The following is a 17500-nucleotide window of genomic DNA, read 5'->3' on the forward strand; positions in this document are numbered from 1 at the left end:
ACCTCCAGGGTTGGGGGTTCGATTCCCACCTCCGCCTTGTGTGTGTGGAGTTTGCATGTTCTCCCCGTGCCTCGGGGGTTTCCTCCGGGTACTCCAGTTTCCTCCCCCGGTCCAAAGACATGCATGGTAGGTTGATTGGCATCTCTGGAAAACTCATCTCTGGAGTGAGTGAGTGAGTGTTAACTCTTAAGCTAACAGACAAGCCTTAACAGTGTAGCCTTGTAACCTGTGTGTGGGACTTGACACAGGAACAACCAAAATACATCACAGAATCCCAGCCAACATCACTGATATGACAGTTTAAACACACATACAAGTTCTCCTGATCAGTTCTCCATTTCAGGGTGAACCGTATTAACAGAGAATGATAGCTGGTTGAACAGAACGATCCCAAGGTTCTTGTTCATGCTTCAGAGATATTACAAGATCTTGGAATCTTGGAAGGAAACATCTCCAGGAATATTGACCTGGGATTCCTTCTGGTCTCTGAGATACTCTGAGATACGGATGCCACCCTGCCGAAGGATCGGATGAGTTTATTATTATCAGCATAACAATGGCAACGGTACAGAAGGAGAAGCGACGTGGACCAAGCACCAATCCCTGTGAGACACCAATCGAGAGTCTGTTTAGAGTTAATGTGGATCTGATTCATCTCACCTGATCCTGCTATGAGCATCCCTCTAGGAGAATCATGCTGGGTCACTCATTCAAAGGCTCTTGAGAAGGGGTGAGATTCTTACAATAGACAGAGGTCAAAGGTCAAACGGGATCAGAACTGATGGCGATGTATTAGCATGAGCAGCTACAAAGGCCATTTCTGTGAAATGTGTTACCATGAGGTCAGATTGGTCAGGATCAAAAGGATGTTCTGGGTAAGAAAGAAAGACAATTGAAGACTATCTTAGTTAGTAGCTTCTATTACTTTATTGTGTGTGTCAGTGTGTGTGTGTGTGTGTGTGTGTGAGCAGTGTGTGCTTTTTTATCGTGTACCCTGTAGCCCTCACTGTCTTGAAAAGAATTGCTACATGGCCAGAGGTTATGGAGTGATTTATGATGGAAGCGCTGAAGGGAGAGTGATACTCTGGAGCATGGGATGAAAGAATTAATGGTCCTCTGTAGTGCCAGTTGAAGTGGTTCAGGCACCTTATAAGGCTGCACCCTGGTAGACCTGCTAGTCTGGTATCAGGTATGTGTTGCTTGACCGAGACCCCAGGGATGGAGCAGGACCCACTGGAGCAATTATACATTTATTTTTACAGTATTTGGGAGCCTCCGTTATCCAGAACAACTCACATTCATCTTGTTCATACAGCTGAGCAGTTGAGCATCAAGGGCCTTCACAGCATCAAGGGCCCCACAGTGCAGCTGAGTGGTCATGAGATTTGAACTTACAACCTTCCGAAGGGTATTCTAACTACGTAGTCTTAACCACTGAGCTGCCGCTGCCCTCAGTGAATGATTTGATCTTTATTGAACCCCTGGCATTTAAACCCCCAAAAAGACCCTAGAGTGTATTGCAGTGTCTGTAGAACACATGTGGCATGTTTTAGTGCTCTGTGGCATATTTACACCCAGCAGAGTGGGATGGAAGTGAACATTCTCTCCTGTGGAACTCTGCACCATGGGGGTTCAATTCCCGCCTCCGCCTTGTGTGTGTGGAGTTTGCATGTTCTCCCCGTGCCTCGGGGGTTTCCTCCGGGTACTCCCCCTGGTCCAAAGACATGCATGGTAGGTTGATTGGCATCTCTGGAAAAATTGTCCGTAGTGTGTGATTGTGTGAGTGAATGAGAGTGTGTGTGTGTGTGTGCCCTGCGATGGGTTGGCACTCCGTTCAGGGTGTATCCTGCCTTGATGCCCGATGATGCCTGAGATAGGCACAGGATAAGCGGTAGAAGATGAGTGTGAGAGTAATACCTATACCGAAGGTTAAGGAGCATCAGGAAGATGAAGTTTCTAACATCATTTAAACGTTTCAGACATAATGACCAGTCAGCAGACTGCAGCTCTCTGCTTTAAATGCACCTGCGATGCCACTTTTCACAGATGTCTTTACTTTCGCACTTTTGCACTTTTTTTTGCTGTTTTTGCATTTTGAACATTGCACAGTGAAGCCAAGTGAATCTGTTTTGCTCCTTCTTTGATTTGGTGTCTTTCGGTACAGTGGAGCTTCAAGCTCTGTGGCAGGTTTTTTTTTTCCCTACTGATGCTTTTCATTGATTTTACCATAAAGTAAGATACAGATCAAACCATTTCTGGGGGTCTGTAGAAAATAAGTGAGAAAAGCCTAGCATCGTATGTGCGATAGTGTTGGTCATATATCGGTGAAACAGTTTAATGCTGGGTGGAAGCTGGATTACAGCTATTACAGTTGTGTATCTGGATAAACTGTAATAAGTCTGACCTTGGTCCTTTAGATACAGCTGAGTAGTTCACGCTGGATCATTCTATCTGGAACAAATATATGATGGGGGACTGAGAATGAAACGTTTCCTCCATCCTGAAGCCTACACATGCTTCTTCCATCCATAACAGATCCTTCCTTACACCAGAGGTCTATCAGGTTAGAGTTTACTAAAAAAATTATACTCCAGCTAATGAGAATTACTACAGCGAGGTCAATAACCATCAGCTTGTATTTCTACATGCTGAAGTAACAGTCAGAGGAGTTCACACCTTGCTTTGTTGCCTTCTTCTTCAAGAGGAAATAAAGATGGCTGTTGAGAGAACTATTATACCTGCTGTATCGTAAATGACAATTCATCCAAAAGAACATTAAATGTAACTAGATTTGTAAAGTTCGTCGCGACAAACTTTGATGTTGGCTTTGACGAGGCAATTATTCGCAAAGGCCGGTGTTTTTTGGAGGTGAGTGGACATAAGGGTCAGTGTTACTTTTGGAGGCAAGTGGACAGAAAGATAGGGTGCCAAAAAGGCAGTTCCCCTTATTGTGCTGAGTGTTTTGATATGTCGCATGCCCATGTTGTGCAAAAATTTTGATTTTCACGTGACATCACGTGACGTCACGTGACGTCGTCAGAATACACGTGAGGAAGTTTTGACAAGTCACATGTCCATGTTGTAAAAAGCTTTTTGATTTTGCATATTTTGGGGCGGGGCTGCGGGACAACCGAAAGGCCAGTCGGAACACCAATATAAAAGTTCATTCAGAGTATCACCCTAAAGGAGCCGAGTTTGGTGTAGACAGTTCGAAAGCTTGCCGAGTTATAAAACTCCAAAGTTTATAATGGGAGTCTATCGGAAAAAAGGCTATTTTGAGACCCGGTACCGGAAGTACCGGTACTCGGATCACTTAGAAAAGTAATAGGAACAAACTTCAGACCAGTTCAGTTCAGTTCACTTTATTTATAAAGCACATTTAAAACAGCCACAGGACTGACCAAAGTGCTGTACAATAACAGGTGTTAATAAATAATAATAATAATAAAAAAAAAATACATAGAAAAATAAAAAAAAAATGATATTAAGACAGGATAATTAATAAAAAGCGAAATAGAATTGAACAATGCAAAAATACACACTGAAGCACTAAAACAAGCAATAATAGAACAATTAGAAACAGTAAGAAGAGAATGAAAAGGAAAACTATAGAAATGCCGAGGAAAAGAGATACGTTTTTAAAAGGGACTTAAAGAGGGACAGAGAGGGTGATAATCTTAATTCTATTGGCAAATCATTCCAAAGCTGTGGCCCAATTACTGAGAAAGCTCGATCCCCTCTACGCTTGAGTCTAGAAACGGGAACAGAGAGGAGGTTCTGGTTGCCTGATCTTAGCCTTCTGGAAGGAGAGTACGGATGTAATAACTCAGATAGATAAATAGGATCTTGATTATGCAGGGCCTTAAAAACAAATAAAAGTATTTTAAAACGAATTCTGTAATCAATAGGCAACCAGTGAAGAGTCCTCAGAAGAGGGGTAATGTGTTCGCTTTTGGGCTTTATTAGGAGACATCTGGCAGCAGCATTTTGAACCAATTGTAAAGGGTTAATTTGTTTTTTGGCAACACCACAGTATAGAGAGTTACAGTAGTCTAAACGAGATGTGATTAGAGCATGTACTGCCATCTCTAAGGTTTTATCAGTTAAAAAGTGCCTGATTTTTGATAAAATGCGTAGCTGATAAAAACTCGATCCAATGACAGCGGAAACTTGTTTATCAAATTTTAAGGACTCGTCTAAGAGAACACCCAGATTCCGTAGACCAGGGTCTACAACATATCCGAATTTGGTACATGTGGCTCGAAAGCTCTAGGCCGCATTAAATTTTATAAATTTTTGTCTAAGCTTAAATAACAGAATAAACAGAATGTTGGCTTCTACAAAGCGACATAACTATAAAGGCACAACGTACCGTATGGACTGTATGATATGGTGTAAAAGGAATAAAATGTTTTCTTCAAGTCAAGGATGATCCTCTGATCGTATCATCTGCTTTAAGTGCATTTGTTCTACGTTTTAACAATACGATGGTAGAAATATAGGACAGTCAGTTACTGTCAGTAATTGTCAGTTACTGGAGCACGTAGACTCAAAGGTCTTAAAGAAATTGTGACCTCACAGGATGGAAAAAAGTAATTCAGCAAGCTAGAGGGGGTCGAATTAGTTCCTAACAGCTGTGTGTTCAGTGTGTGTGTGATGTGCACAGTGTTCTCAGTGTGTGTGTTCTCTGAGATCCATGCTGCATGCTCTGCTGCATGTCTGGGGAGGGTGAGATGAGAGGAGCAGCTTTTAGTCTGCTCTGGTCCCTCAGCTCTCACGTCACGCATAACGACCTCGCTGTAACCCCTGTGTTTCGTGCGTGTGTGTGTTCACAAAGCGTGACACTCTTATGGCCTCGCGGCTCCGCAGCACAGACCTCCTGGTGATGCTGCAAACGTGGAGCCTGTATGGGAGCAATAACCCCAAGATTGAACTGCCCCGTTGATATGAGCACGTCTACAGCGCTTTCTCGTGCTGGTGACCTTTTCTAGTGCGACAGTTTCACAGTTTCTGAGGAAATATATTAAGCAGTTAAATTAATGAATACATTCAGGTGCTAAAAAGTTAAACCCATGGTATGTATTATTACCTGTCACCTATTCCTGCCTCTAACATTGTCTGCAGACCAGAACTACAGTCCACACTTACCAGTCTTTGTGTAGTCTGTAACGTATCTCCAGTCACTACATTTACATTTATAGCATTTAGCAGACGCCCTTATATCCAGAGCGACTTACATTTTTATCTCTTTTTTTATATACTGAGCAAGTGAGGGTTAAGGGCCTTGCTCAGGGGCCCAGCAGTGGCAGCTTGGTGGACATAGGAATCGAACTCACAACCGTCCGATTGGTAGCCCAACACCTTGACCACTATGCTACCACATCCCTAATCTATCTTTGTTTCTGATTGCTGACCTGTCTCCAGGTTCTAACCTGTCTCTGGTCACTAATCCTTCTTCTACCCTGGTTCTTACCCATCTCTCAACGTGAACCAGTCTCAATTTGAAGAAGAAGACTTTATTCTTTGAAATTCATTTTTCATACATTGGGGTCAAGTTGGGGTCAGAGCACAGGGTCAGCCGTGATACAGCACCCTGGAGCAGAGAGGGTTAAGGGCCTTGCTCAAGGGCCCAACAGTTAATCCAAAGACCCTTTCTCCTGTCTTTAATCTCTCTTGTCTCTAAACTGTCGCCAGTTTCTCTTAGCTCTCTAGTCTGTATTTCTGTTCCCTGTCACTTGGAGTGTGGACTTAGGGCTAAGTTGAGAGCCTAAAAATGATCAACTAGTTCTAGAGACTACAGAGTATGTAGAGTTAATGTACAGTTGTTTAAATTAGTTGCTACTCTTATTATTAGCAATCCTGTGACAGGTTTGTAGACTTATAGGTTCGTACATTGTACTTAACAAACAACGTGTCATGAAATAACTGTCATTAATAATAATACAATTAAGACTGGCAGCAGTGTAATGGACTCATTAATCCACATAATGAACAAACATACTGATAATCTAATATACAGATGATGACAATTATAGTACAATTAGGTAACATTTGGTCTGAACAAGGGGGGCACGGTGGCTCCAGGGTTGGGGGTTCGATTCCCGCCTCCACCTTATGTGTGTGGAGTTTGCATGTTCTCCCCGTGCCTCGGGGGTTTCCTCCGGGTACTCCGGTTTCCTCCCCCGGTCCAAAGACATGCATGGTAGGTTGATTGGCATCTCTGGAAAATTGTCCGTAGTGTGTGATTGTGTGAGTGAATGAGAGTGTGTGTGTGTGTCCTGTGATGGGTTGGCACTCCGTCCAGGGTGTATCCTGCCTTGATGCCCAATGACGCCTGAGATAGGCACAGGCTCCCCGTGACCCGAGGTAGTTCGGATAAGCGGTAGAAGATGAATGAATAAATGGTCTGAAAAATGACCTATTTAGTGACCTACTTAGTGCTAGAAAAGAGTACATGAAAATGTATTGATTCGTTCAGATGGTAAGTCATCGGTCGATAAGTGCGAGGAGCAGAGTTAGGCATGGCATCCGTCGACTCGACTTGTCTGGGATGTCTGGGTTCTGGGTTCAGAGTCTCACTCTAACTAGGCAGCATGAATGGAAGGACAAAATACTGACTCACGATGTTACAGAGCGCAATCATCAAAGATGTTTCTGATGACTTCCAACTCGGAGCGATGAGCTGTGTGGCTTTGTAGTTCACACAACAGCAGGGTTAATGATGAAAAAGTAGTAAAAGTCACAGAGGTCTGGATGTTTTTATTCATCCTTCGAGGACTCATTTGCATTCCTCCCTCCTCGAGTGTGTTCAAGAGTGTGATCAAGTGTATGTTGGAGTGTGAGATCATCCTCTCGCTTGTGTGTAAAGTGCCACTGCGCTTCATAAAGCTGTGCGCTACCTCATTAAGCCGTCAGATAGGCGGGAACTGGGCGACGGGAAAGAGTGACTCATGTCTCTTCCTGCTTGTTATTCAGACTTTTACCCCTCCCTGCCCATCACGCTGAGAGTCAGCCGAACATCGACATGCATAGATTTAGTGACAGATATGTGGTGTGAGTGAAACTGTCTGATACAGACATAGAGATCAGAAGGCTGGAGGATGAAAAATCCTGCCGGAAAAACTTGCAAATGAATCTTTAAAAATAAAGATGTGTCCAAGTTTTACTTGGGCTTGATGGGCAGCACATCTGCCTCACATCCGCAGGGCTGGGGCTTTGATTCCCACCTCTGCCACGTGTGTGGAGTTTGCATGTTCTCCCTGTGCGTAGGGGGTTCCTCCATGTTCTCCGGCTTCCTCCCCCAGTGCACATTGGATGCTGATTGGAATCACTAAACTGTTAGTAGTGTGTGTGTAAATGTGTGTGTGAAATCATGCCCTTCTGACATCCTGTCCAGGGTGTACGGTACACCTTGTACCCTGCCTTGTGCCATAAGTCTCCTGGGAGAGGCTCCAAAATCCCCAAAACCCAGTAGGATGAGTGGCGTATAGAATAGACAGATGGACGTTGACTCTTACAAAGCTCTATTTCCAACTAGCCACTAATAGTGGATCTAATACCCCTTTTCCACCGGAAAGACCCAGGTGCTGGTTCTGGTGCTGGTTCAAAGTTGGTTCCACTGGTGAACCTTCTAAGAACCGGTTTGCCTTTCCATCAGTTTGAGAGCGTCACAAAGCCGAGTCTGACGTCACTGTATACGTGTCACGTTACACAGCAACGTTAGCGCAGCAACACAAACACAAACACAAACACATCAACAATGGCGGATGTTGCTTTACTGTCAATGCTCATGGCTTTGTGAACCTACATTAACACCCAAACGCGGTGAATCCAACGTGTACGTGCAGCTCCATGTAATCTGTATAAACGGAGGTTGTAATGGAGAAAGTACATAACGTTATTTTATCATTAACACAGAAAAAAGTTAGCCTTAGCATGTAGCTACTTACTATCATGTGTGCTGATAATGTATCATATCGCGGTAAAGTAAAAGTGTATTAAACTTTAGTATACTTAAGGTACATTATCAAATGCGCTAACAGTAGCCCCACCCACAGCCCCTACTTAAGGTACATTATCTAACAGTAGCCCCGCCCACAGCCCCTACTTAAGGTACATTATCAAAAGCGCTAACAGTAACCCCGCCCACAGCACCTACTTAAGGTACATTATCAAAAGTGCTAACAGTAACCCCGCCCACAGCCCCTACTTAAGGTACATTATCAAAAGTGCTAACAGTAGCCCCGCCCACAGCACCTACTTAAGGTACATTATCAAAAGTGCTAACAGTAGCCCCGCCCACAGCACCTACTTAAGGTACATTATCAAAAGCTCTAACAGTAGCCCCGCCCACAGCACCTACTTAAGGTACATTATCAAAAGCTCTAACAGTAGCCCCGCCCACAGCACCTACTTAAGGTACATTATCAAAAGCGCTAACGGTAGCCCCGCCCACAGTCCCTACTTAAGGTACATTATCAAAAGCGCTAACAGTAACCCCGCCCCCAGCCCCGCCCACAGTCCCTACTTAAGGTACATTATCAAATGCGCTAACAGTAGCCCTGCCCACAGCCCCGCCCACAGCCCCTGACACAAGCGGTTCTTAAGTCTAGACCAGCAACGTTTTGGTGCTACTTAAGAACCACTTTTCCTGGTTCAGAGCCGGTGCTTTGGCTGTCGAAAAAGAAAGAACTGGTTCTAAATTAGGCTCCGAACCAGCACTCAAATTGCCCCGGTGGAAAAGGGGCATAACTGAAAAGAGTGATGCAGCAGCAATTTTGTCTTTTAGTCTGTCTCATGTCTCCTGAGTTGCTTCATGACAACATTTTGTATCGCATTCAGTAAATGAAGACATAATAACAATATTATTTCCAAGCTCTATAGTTACGTGTTCATCAGGTTTATAAGAAGACTCCAGAAGTCTCATGGTTTGTATTTATAAAACACAACGTTCTGGTAGCACCAACACATGCTGAAAAAATGCTGACATTTTTGTCACTCTGAATTTGTCACGAGGGTACGCACTTTGTTCTCCCCGTGCCTCGGGAGTTTCCTCCGGGTACTCCGGTTTCCTCCCCCAGTCCAAAGAGATGCATGGTAGGTTGATTGGCATCTCTGGAAAATTGGCCGTAGTGTGTGAGTGTGTGAGTGAATGAGAGTGTGTGTGTATGTGCCCTGTGATGGGTTGGCACTCCGTCCAGGGTGTATCGTGCCTTGATGCCCGATGACGCCTGAGATAGGCACAGGCTCCCGTGTCCCGTGACCCGAGGTAGTTCAGATAAGCGGTAGAAGATGAGTGAGTGAGTGAGTGAGTGAATTTGTCACGAACAATTCAGGAAACTTTGCAGTGTAATTTTAGTCACAAGAGATGTTTATTCTACACGTTATCAACGTAAGCTGATGTTTCTGAAGGCTGTATCTCATTTTCTGCTCTCAGTAAAGTGTCTTTGTACTACACAAACAAAGGCTAGCGAAAGTCTGCACCTTATTTCCAGGGGCAATAAGAATAAGACTCTGGCGTCCATACTGTATTTCACAGTTGCCTAGTAACAGTGTCCTTATGATGTAGAGCGTGTTGTGCGTTTATGAAAGGACAAAATCGCAACTTCCTTTTGAAGGCATTAGTGATGAGTAGATTTCTCTGCTCCTGTGTGAGGACAACTTTTGTGTGGAATTGTCATTCAGCTTAACAATGTCATCATGAATGGTCAGGAGTTCTCTGTATTATCTATATAAGTGTTAACCTCCAAGACAGACCCATAACCATCTCTCTCTCTCTCTCTCTCTCTCTCTCTCTCTCTCTCTCTCTCTACCCCACAGATGTGGGTGGATTAAAGGCGTTTCTTGATCAGGCGTCTCGCTCTGGGTTGGATGTGTCTCTGCAGCAGGTAGAGCGGAACGTCTCGAAAGTTTTCCTGACGCTTTTCAGCACAATGAAGACAGAAGAGTTGAACCGTTACAGGGACTCTCTGAGACGTGCCATCTTACTTTTGAGCCCACGTGTTGCTCATGCATTCATCAACCAGGTCAGCACTCATCACACACACCACACACACCTTCATCAGCCAGGTCAGCACTCATCACACACACCACACACACCTTCATCAGCCAGGTCAGCACTCATCACACACACCTTCATCAACCAGGTCAGCACTCATCACACACACCACACACACCTTCATCAGCCAGGTCAGCACTCATCACACACACCACACACACCTTCATCAGCCAGGTCAGCACTCATCACACACACCACACACACCTTCATCAGCCAGGTCAGCACTCATCACACACACCTTCATCAACCAGGTCAGCACTCATCACACACACCACACACACCTTCATCAGCCAGGTCAGCACTCATCACACAGACCTTCATCAACCAGGTCAGCACTCATCACACACACCACACACACCTTCATCAGCCAGGTCAGCACTCATCACACAGACCTTCATCAACCAGGTCAGCACTCATCACACACACCACACACACCTTCATCAGCCAGGTCAGCACTCATCACACACACCTTCATCAACCAGGTCAGCACTCATCACACACACCACACACACCTTCATCAGCCAGGTCAGCACTCATCACACACACCACACACACCTTCATCAGCCAGGTCAGCACTCATCACACACACCTTCATCAGCCAGGTCAGCACTCATCACACACACCACACACACCTTCATCAACCAGGTCAGCACTCATCACACACACCACACACACCTTCATCAGCCAGGTCAGCACTCATCACACACACCACACACACCTTCATCAGCCAGGTCAGCACTCATCACACACACCACACACACCTTCATCAGCCAGGTCAGCACTCATCACACACACCTTCATCAGCCAGGTCAGCACTCATCACACACACCACACACACCTTCATCAGCCAGGTCAGCACTCATCACACACACCACACACACCTTCATCAGCCAGGTCAGCACTCATCACACACACCTTCATCAGCCAGGTCAGCACTCATCACACACACCACACACACCTTCATCAGCCAGGTCAGCACTCATCACACACACCTTCATCAGCCAGGTCAGCACTCATCACACACACCACACACACCTTCATCAGCCAGGTCAGCACTCATCACACACACCTTCATCAACCAGGTCAGCACTCATCACACACACCACACACACCTTCATCAGCCAGGTCAGCACTCATCACACACACCTTCATCAACCAGGTCAGCACTCATCACACACACCACACACACCTTCATCAGCCAGGTCAGCACTCATCACACACACCTTCATCAGCCAGGTCAGCACTCATCACACACACCACACACACCTTCATCGGCCAGGTCAGCACTCATCACACACACCACACACACCTTCATCAGCCAGGTCAGCACTCATCACACACACCACACACACCTTCATCAGCCAGGTCAGCACTCATCACACACACCTTCATCAGCCAGGTCAGCACTCATCACACACACCACACACACCTTCATCAACCAGGTCAGCACTCATCACACACACCACACACACCTTCATCAGCCAGGTCAGCACTCATCACACACACCTTCATCAGCCAGGTCAGCACTCATCACACACACCACACACACCTTCATCAGCCAGGTCAGCACTCATCACACACACCTTCATCAGCCAGGTCAGCACTCATCACACACACCACACACACCTTCATCAGCCAGGTCAGCACTCATCACACACACCTTCATCAACCAGGTCAGCACTCATCACACACACCACACACACCTTCATCAGCCAGGTCAGCACTCATCACACACACCTTCATCAGCCAGGTCAGCACTCATCACACACACCACACACACCTTCATCAGCCAGGTCAGCACTCATCACACACACCTTCATCAGCCAGGTCAGCACTCATCACACACACCACACACACCTTCATCAGCCAGGTCAGCACTCATCACACACACCTTCATCAACCAGGTCAGCACTCATCACACACACCACACACACCTTCATCAGCCAGGTCAGCACTCATCACACACATCTTCATCAGCCAGGTCAGCACTCATCACACACACCACACACACCTTCATCAGCCAGGTCAGCACTCATCACACACACCTTCATCAACCAGGTCAGCACTCATCACACACACCACACACACCTTCATCAGCCAGGTCAGCACTCATCACACACACCTTCATCAACCAGGTCAGCACTCATCACACACACCACACACACCTTCATCAGCCAGGTCAGCACTCATCACACACACCTTCATCAGCCAGGTCAACACTCATCACACACACCACACACACCTTCATCAGCCAGGTCAGCACTCATCACACACACCACACACACCTTCATCAGCCAGGTCAGCACTCATCACACACACCACACACACCTTCATCAACCAGGTCAGCACTCATCACACACACCTTCATCAACCAGGTCAGCACTCATCATACACAGCACACACACCTTCATCAGCCAGGTCAGCACTCATCACACACACCACACACACCTACATCAACCAGGTCAGCACTCATCACACACACCTTCATCAGCCAGGTCAGCACTCATCACACACACCTTCATCAGCCAGGTCAGCACTCATCACACACACCACACACACCTACATCAACCAGGTCAGCACTCATCACACACACCTTCATCAGCCAGGTCAGCACTCATCACACACATCATACACACCTTCATCAGCCAGATCAGCACTCATCACACACATCATACACACCTTCATCAGCCAGGTCAGCACTCATCACACACACCACACACACCTTCATCAACCAGGTCAGCACTCATCACACACACCACACACACCTTCATCAGCCAGGTCAGCACTCATCACACACACCTTCATCAGCCAGGTCAGCACTCATCACACACACCACACACACCTTCATCAGCCAGGTCAGCACTCATCACACACACCTTCATCAACCAGGTCAGCACTCATCACACACACCACACACACCTTCATCAGCCAGGTCAGCACTCATCACACACACCTTCATCAGCCAGGTCAGCACTCATCACACACACCACACACACCTTCATCAGCCAGGTCAGCACTCATCACACACACCTTCATCAGCCAGGTCAGCACTCATCACACACACCACACACACCTTCATCAGCCAGGTCAGCACTCATCACACAGACCTTCATCAACCAGGTCAGCACTCATCACACACACCACACACACCTTCATCAGCCAGGTCAGCACTCATCACACACACCTTCATCAACCAGGTCAGCACTCATCACACACACCACACACACACCTTCATCAGCCAGGTCAGCACTCATCACACACACCTTCATCAGCCAGGTCAGCACTCATCACACACACCACACACACCTTCATCAGCCAGGTCAGCACTCATCACACACACCACACACACCTTCATCAACCAGGTCAGCACTCATCACACACACCACACACACCTTCATCAGCCAGGTCAGCACTCATCACACACACCACACACACCTTCATCAGCCAGGTCAGCACTCATCACACACACCACACACACCTTCATCAGCCAGGTCAGCACTCATCACACACACCACACACACCTTCATCAACCAGGTAAGAAATCAATCAGTATTACATACAGTATGTTATTAAAATGCTGGATGTTTGATGTGGTTGTTTTATGAATGAGGCTCCTGGGATCAACATGAGGCAGGTTTTCTGATCACAGCAGACGTTCCTAGGAAGTGTGACTTCACCATATCTGTGTGAGATTATTTACAGCAGCAGGAGGTTAGTCAAAAGAGAGATCTGAGCTGAAGAAGCAGAAGGAGGAGAAGTCAGGAGTGGATGATAAATCAGAGCGGTGTAGAGGTTGAGGAGAACCACAGCAGGAGCACTGTTTCAGGATCTCAGCAGGGTTCGTGTACGGCTCAAATTATTAGGCATGTTTTTATCCTTCAGTGCTTTAAAGATGGTGGACACAGAGAGTACCAAGCAGGGGCAGGTGTAGGACAGGAGAAGTAACACAGAACACAGGCATCAGGGTGGCAGGAACATAAAGCAACGGGGGGGCAGAAACAACATCAAAACACCCCGTGGACATGAACCCTGTTATTGTGCTATTTTACACAATGTATAAGTGAATAAAGCAGCGTAAAGTCTGAGTCCCAAACAGTAATCAGACGTCTGATCCGTAGCTGAGGGAAGTAAAAAAGTCTGGAGTTTTTATGTAAATAATATCCATAAAATGATGAAAATTGTTATTATGATTCACATTTTTTAATAAAAAAAACCCTGCAGTGATTTCTGATCAAAGTGAGATGTGGTGCATCGTTTTAAACTGAACCTTCACTCAGATTCAGTGCTTTATATTATAATCAATGGGCATTTTTACTGGGAGAGAAAATATAAAGAGGGATCTGGTGTGGGGGGGGAAAAGGTGGGTCAGGAATCCTAATGAGGTCATTCATGCTACATGCAGAGCACACATTAACACTGCACATTAACACTGCACATTAACACTGCACATTAACACTGCACAATAACACTGCACATTAACACTCACTGCACATTAACACTACACACTAACACACTACACATTAACACTGTACAATAACACTACACATTAACACTACACATTAAACACTACACATTAACACTCACTGCACATTAACACTACACACTAACACACTACACATTAACACTGTACAATAACACTACACATTAAACACTACACATTAATACTCACTGCACAGTAACACTACACACTAACACACTACACACTAACACACTACACACTAACACACTACACACTAACACACTACACATTAACACTACACATTAACACAGTACACACTAACACACTACACATTAACACAGTACACACTAACACACTACACATTAACACTACACATTAACACTGTACAATAACACTACACAATAACACTACACATTAACACTGCACATTAACAATAAACATTAACACTACATATTAACTGCACATTAACACACTGCACATTAACACACTGCACATTAACACTACACATTAACACACTGCACACCACCACAACACATTAACACTACACATTAACACTGTACATTAACCCTGCACATTAACACACTGCACATCACCACAACACATTAACACTACACATAAACACTGTACATTAACACTACACATTAACACACTGCACATCACCACTACATATCACCACTACACATTAACACTGCACATTAACACTGTACATTAAAACACTGCACATTAAAACTGCACATTAACACTACACATTAACACACTGCACATCACCACTACACATTAACATTGCACATTAACATACTGCACATTAACACACTGCACATTAACACTAAACATTAACACACTGCACATTAACACTACACATAAACACACTGCACATTAACACTTCACATTGACACACTGAACATTAACACACTGCACATAGGCACACTACACATTAACACACTGTACATTAACACTCTATATATAGACATCCTACATATTAACACACTGCACAGAGACACACTAAACATTAACACTTTACACATTAACACACTACACATTAACAGTCTAGACATTACAACACTGCACATTAACACACTACACATTAACAGTCTAGACATTAACACTCTACACATTAACACACTACACATAGACACATAAATGCGTTAAAGTACAGAATAAGAGACTATTATCCGTCCTCTTCCTCATGCATAGTGACGTTCAGTTATAAGCATTTGTTGTGTTCATGTATACAGACTTATCTAATGACTGCTAGTCTCAAGTGAAGCTACATTTAATTTAATTCAGTTAAACAAAGTACATTAAAGCCCTGAACACGCTGGAGTTTTATTTATAGTGAGGAATCTAATAATTAACAGTCCTAACTTCAGATTAAAGGTGCAGGCTGCACATAAAACATTCATTAAATTAATTAGCAAACACGTTTACTGAGTTGTCCAACAGGAACAGAAGGTTATTTGTGTTGGTGTTTTTTTTGTCTTTAGTAAATTTGAGGAATTGTGAATTGTACTGTTGCTATAGTGAGACTTTAACATCTACGTGTTAAAGTCTGAGTTCATTGTGAATTCAAATACATAAACTACAGTAAGGACAAAGCTTCAACAAGCTTTAGGACACTTCATTTACACACTGTATTTAACGTTGTATTCGATCACACTTATTTAATGGTGTGTGTGTGTGTGTACACTTGTGTGTGCTGTGGTCTGATCGATAGCAAGCTGCAGTGAACTTTGTTTTCTCTCTGCACACATTCATCAGATTCATGAGAGCACTGGATAGTTTTTGTAACATAACGTTTGATTTTTTTTTTAGCACTGCACTTTGGGTCAGAATGAATTCTAATGAGCAGACAGTAAAGATGCACGGCGCCGATGTTCCTGATGCCTCTCAGATACAGGAGCAGAACAGCAGCGTAATGGCTGACGAGCTCTTATGATTTGATTTAGTGTTTGATTTTTTTTCCAGCGGTTGACACAAAGATGGAAGGATTGGTGTAACCATGGTAACTGCATTATTTTTAGCATAACAAGGTCTGTGAGTGAATTAGCCTGAGCTCCCACTGTGTGTGTGTGTGTGTGTGTGTGTGTGTGTGTGTGTGTGTGGGTGTGTCTGTGTGTGTGTGATTGATTATTTACATTTTCTTGATCTCTAAAACACCAAGAATGAACAGATAGACAAGATGAAAGAATAAAAGTGCGTACCCTAAGGAGACGCCTCCAGACCTTCCTGAATCGATGCTCAGCTGCACTCAGAAACCACAGCTGTGTTTTTTTGTCCATGGAACAGTTTGAACGCAGAAACTGCTTTAAATTTATTCGACACAACAAGCTCACACGGGCTAAATAAACACATCAGCCACCGCTTGCTGTGTTGCTCCCTAATGTGTGCTAATGGTGCATTAGATTACTGTGGAGAGAAATAATATTATCCAGCGTCACCGCATTAAATGAGTTTCTGTTCACATGGATGAGGAGGATGAGGAGGATGAGGAGTCTTACAGCTAATTAAAGAATAATCTCTATACTTCTGTTCGGACACTTTCAGCTCCGCACCTCCTTACAAGCAGAAAAGACACTTTCAACATTAACCCTGTTATCAACAGTTCCACAAAAATGTCTGCAAACCTTTAATGCTGAGCACAAAAGGAGAAGGGAGGAAGAAAAGAAGAAGGGAAGGAAGGAAGGAAGGAAGGAAAGAAAGAAAGAAAGAAAGAAAGAAAGAAAGAAAGAAAGAAAGAAAGAAAGAAAGAAACTGTAAACCTATGTGATTATGTGTTAGGAGTGTGTGTGTGTGTTAGGAGTGTGTGTGTGTGTGTGTTAGGAGTGTGTGTGTTAGGAGTGTGTGTGTGTGTGTGTGTGTGTTAGGAGTGTGTGTGTGTGTTAGGAGTGTGTGTGTGTGTTAGGAGTGTGTGTGTTAGGAGTGTGTGTTAGGAGTGTGTGTGTGTTAGGAGTGTGTGTGTGTTAGGAGTGTGTGTGTGTGTGTGT

General features: G+C 44.6%; 1 protein-coding gene across 1 annotated transcript in view; it reads left to right on the forward strand.

The window, feature by feature from the left end:
• grid1a (glutamate receptor, ionotropic, delta 1a) overlaps positions 1-17500 on the forward strand; it is a 197012-nt gene that overhangs the window by 132590 nt on the left and 46922 nt on the right. The window contains exon 3 of the mRNA XM_060879197.1: positions 9820-10025. Within this exon, the coding sequence (XP_060735180.1) occupies positions 9820-10025 (206 nt within the window). The remainder of the gene's footprint in view (positions 1-9819; positions 10026-17500) is intronic.

This window comes from Tachysurus vachellii, chromosome 10 (genome assembly GCF_030014155.1).
Source record: "Tachysurus vachellii isolate PV-2020 chromosome 10, HZAU_Pvac_v1, whole genome shotgun sequence".
NCBI classification, from domain to species: Eukaryota; Metazoa; Chordata; class Actinopteri; order Siluriformes; family Bagridae; genus Tachysurus; species Tachysurus vachellii.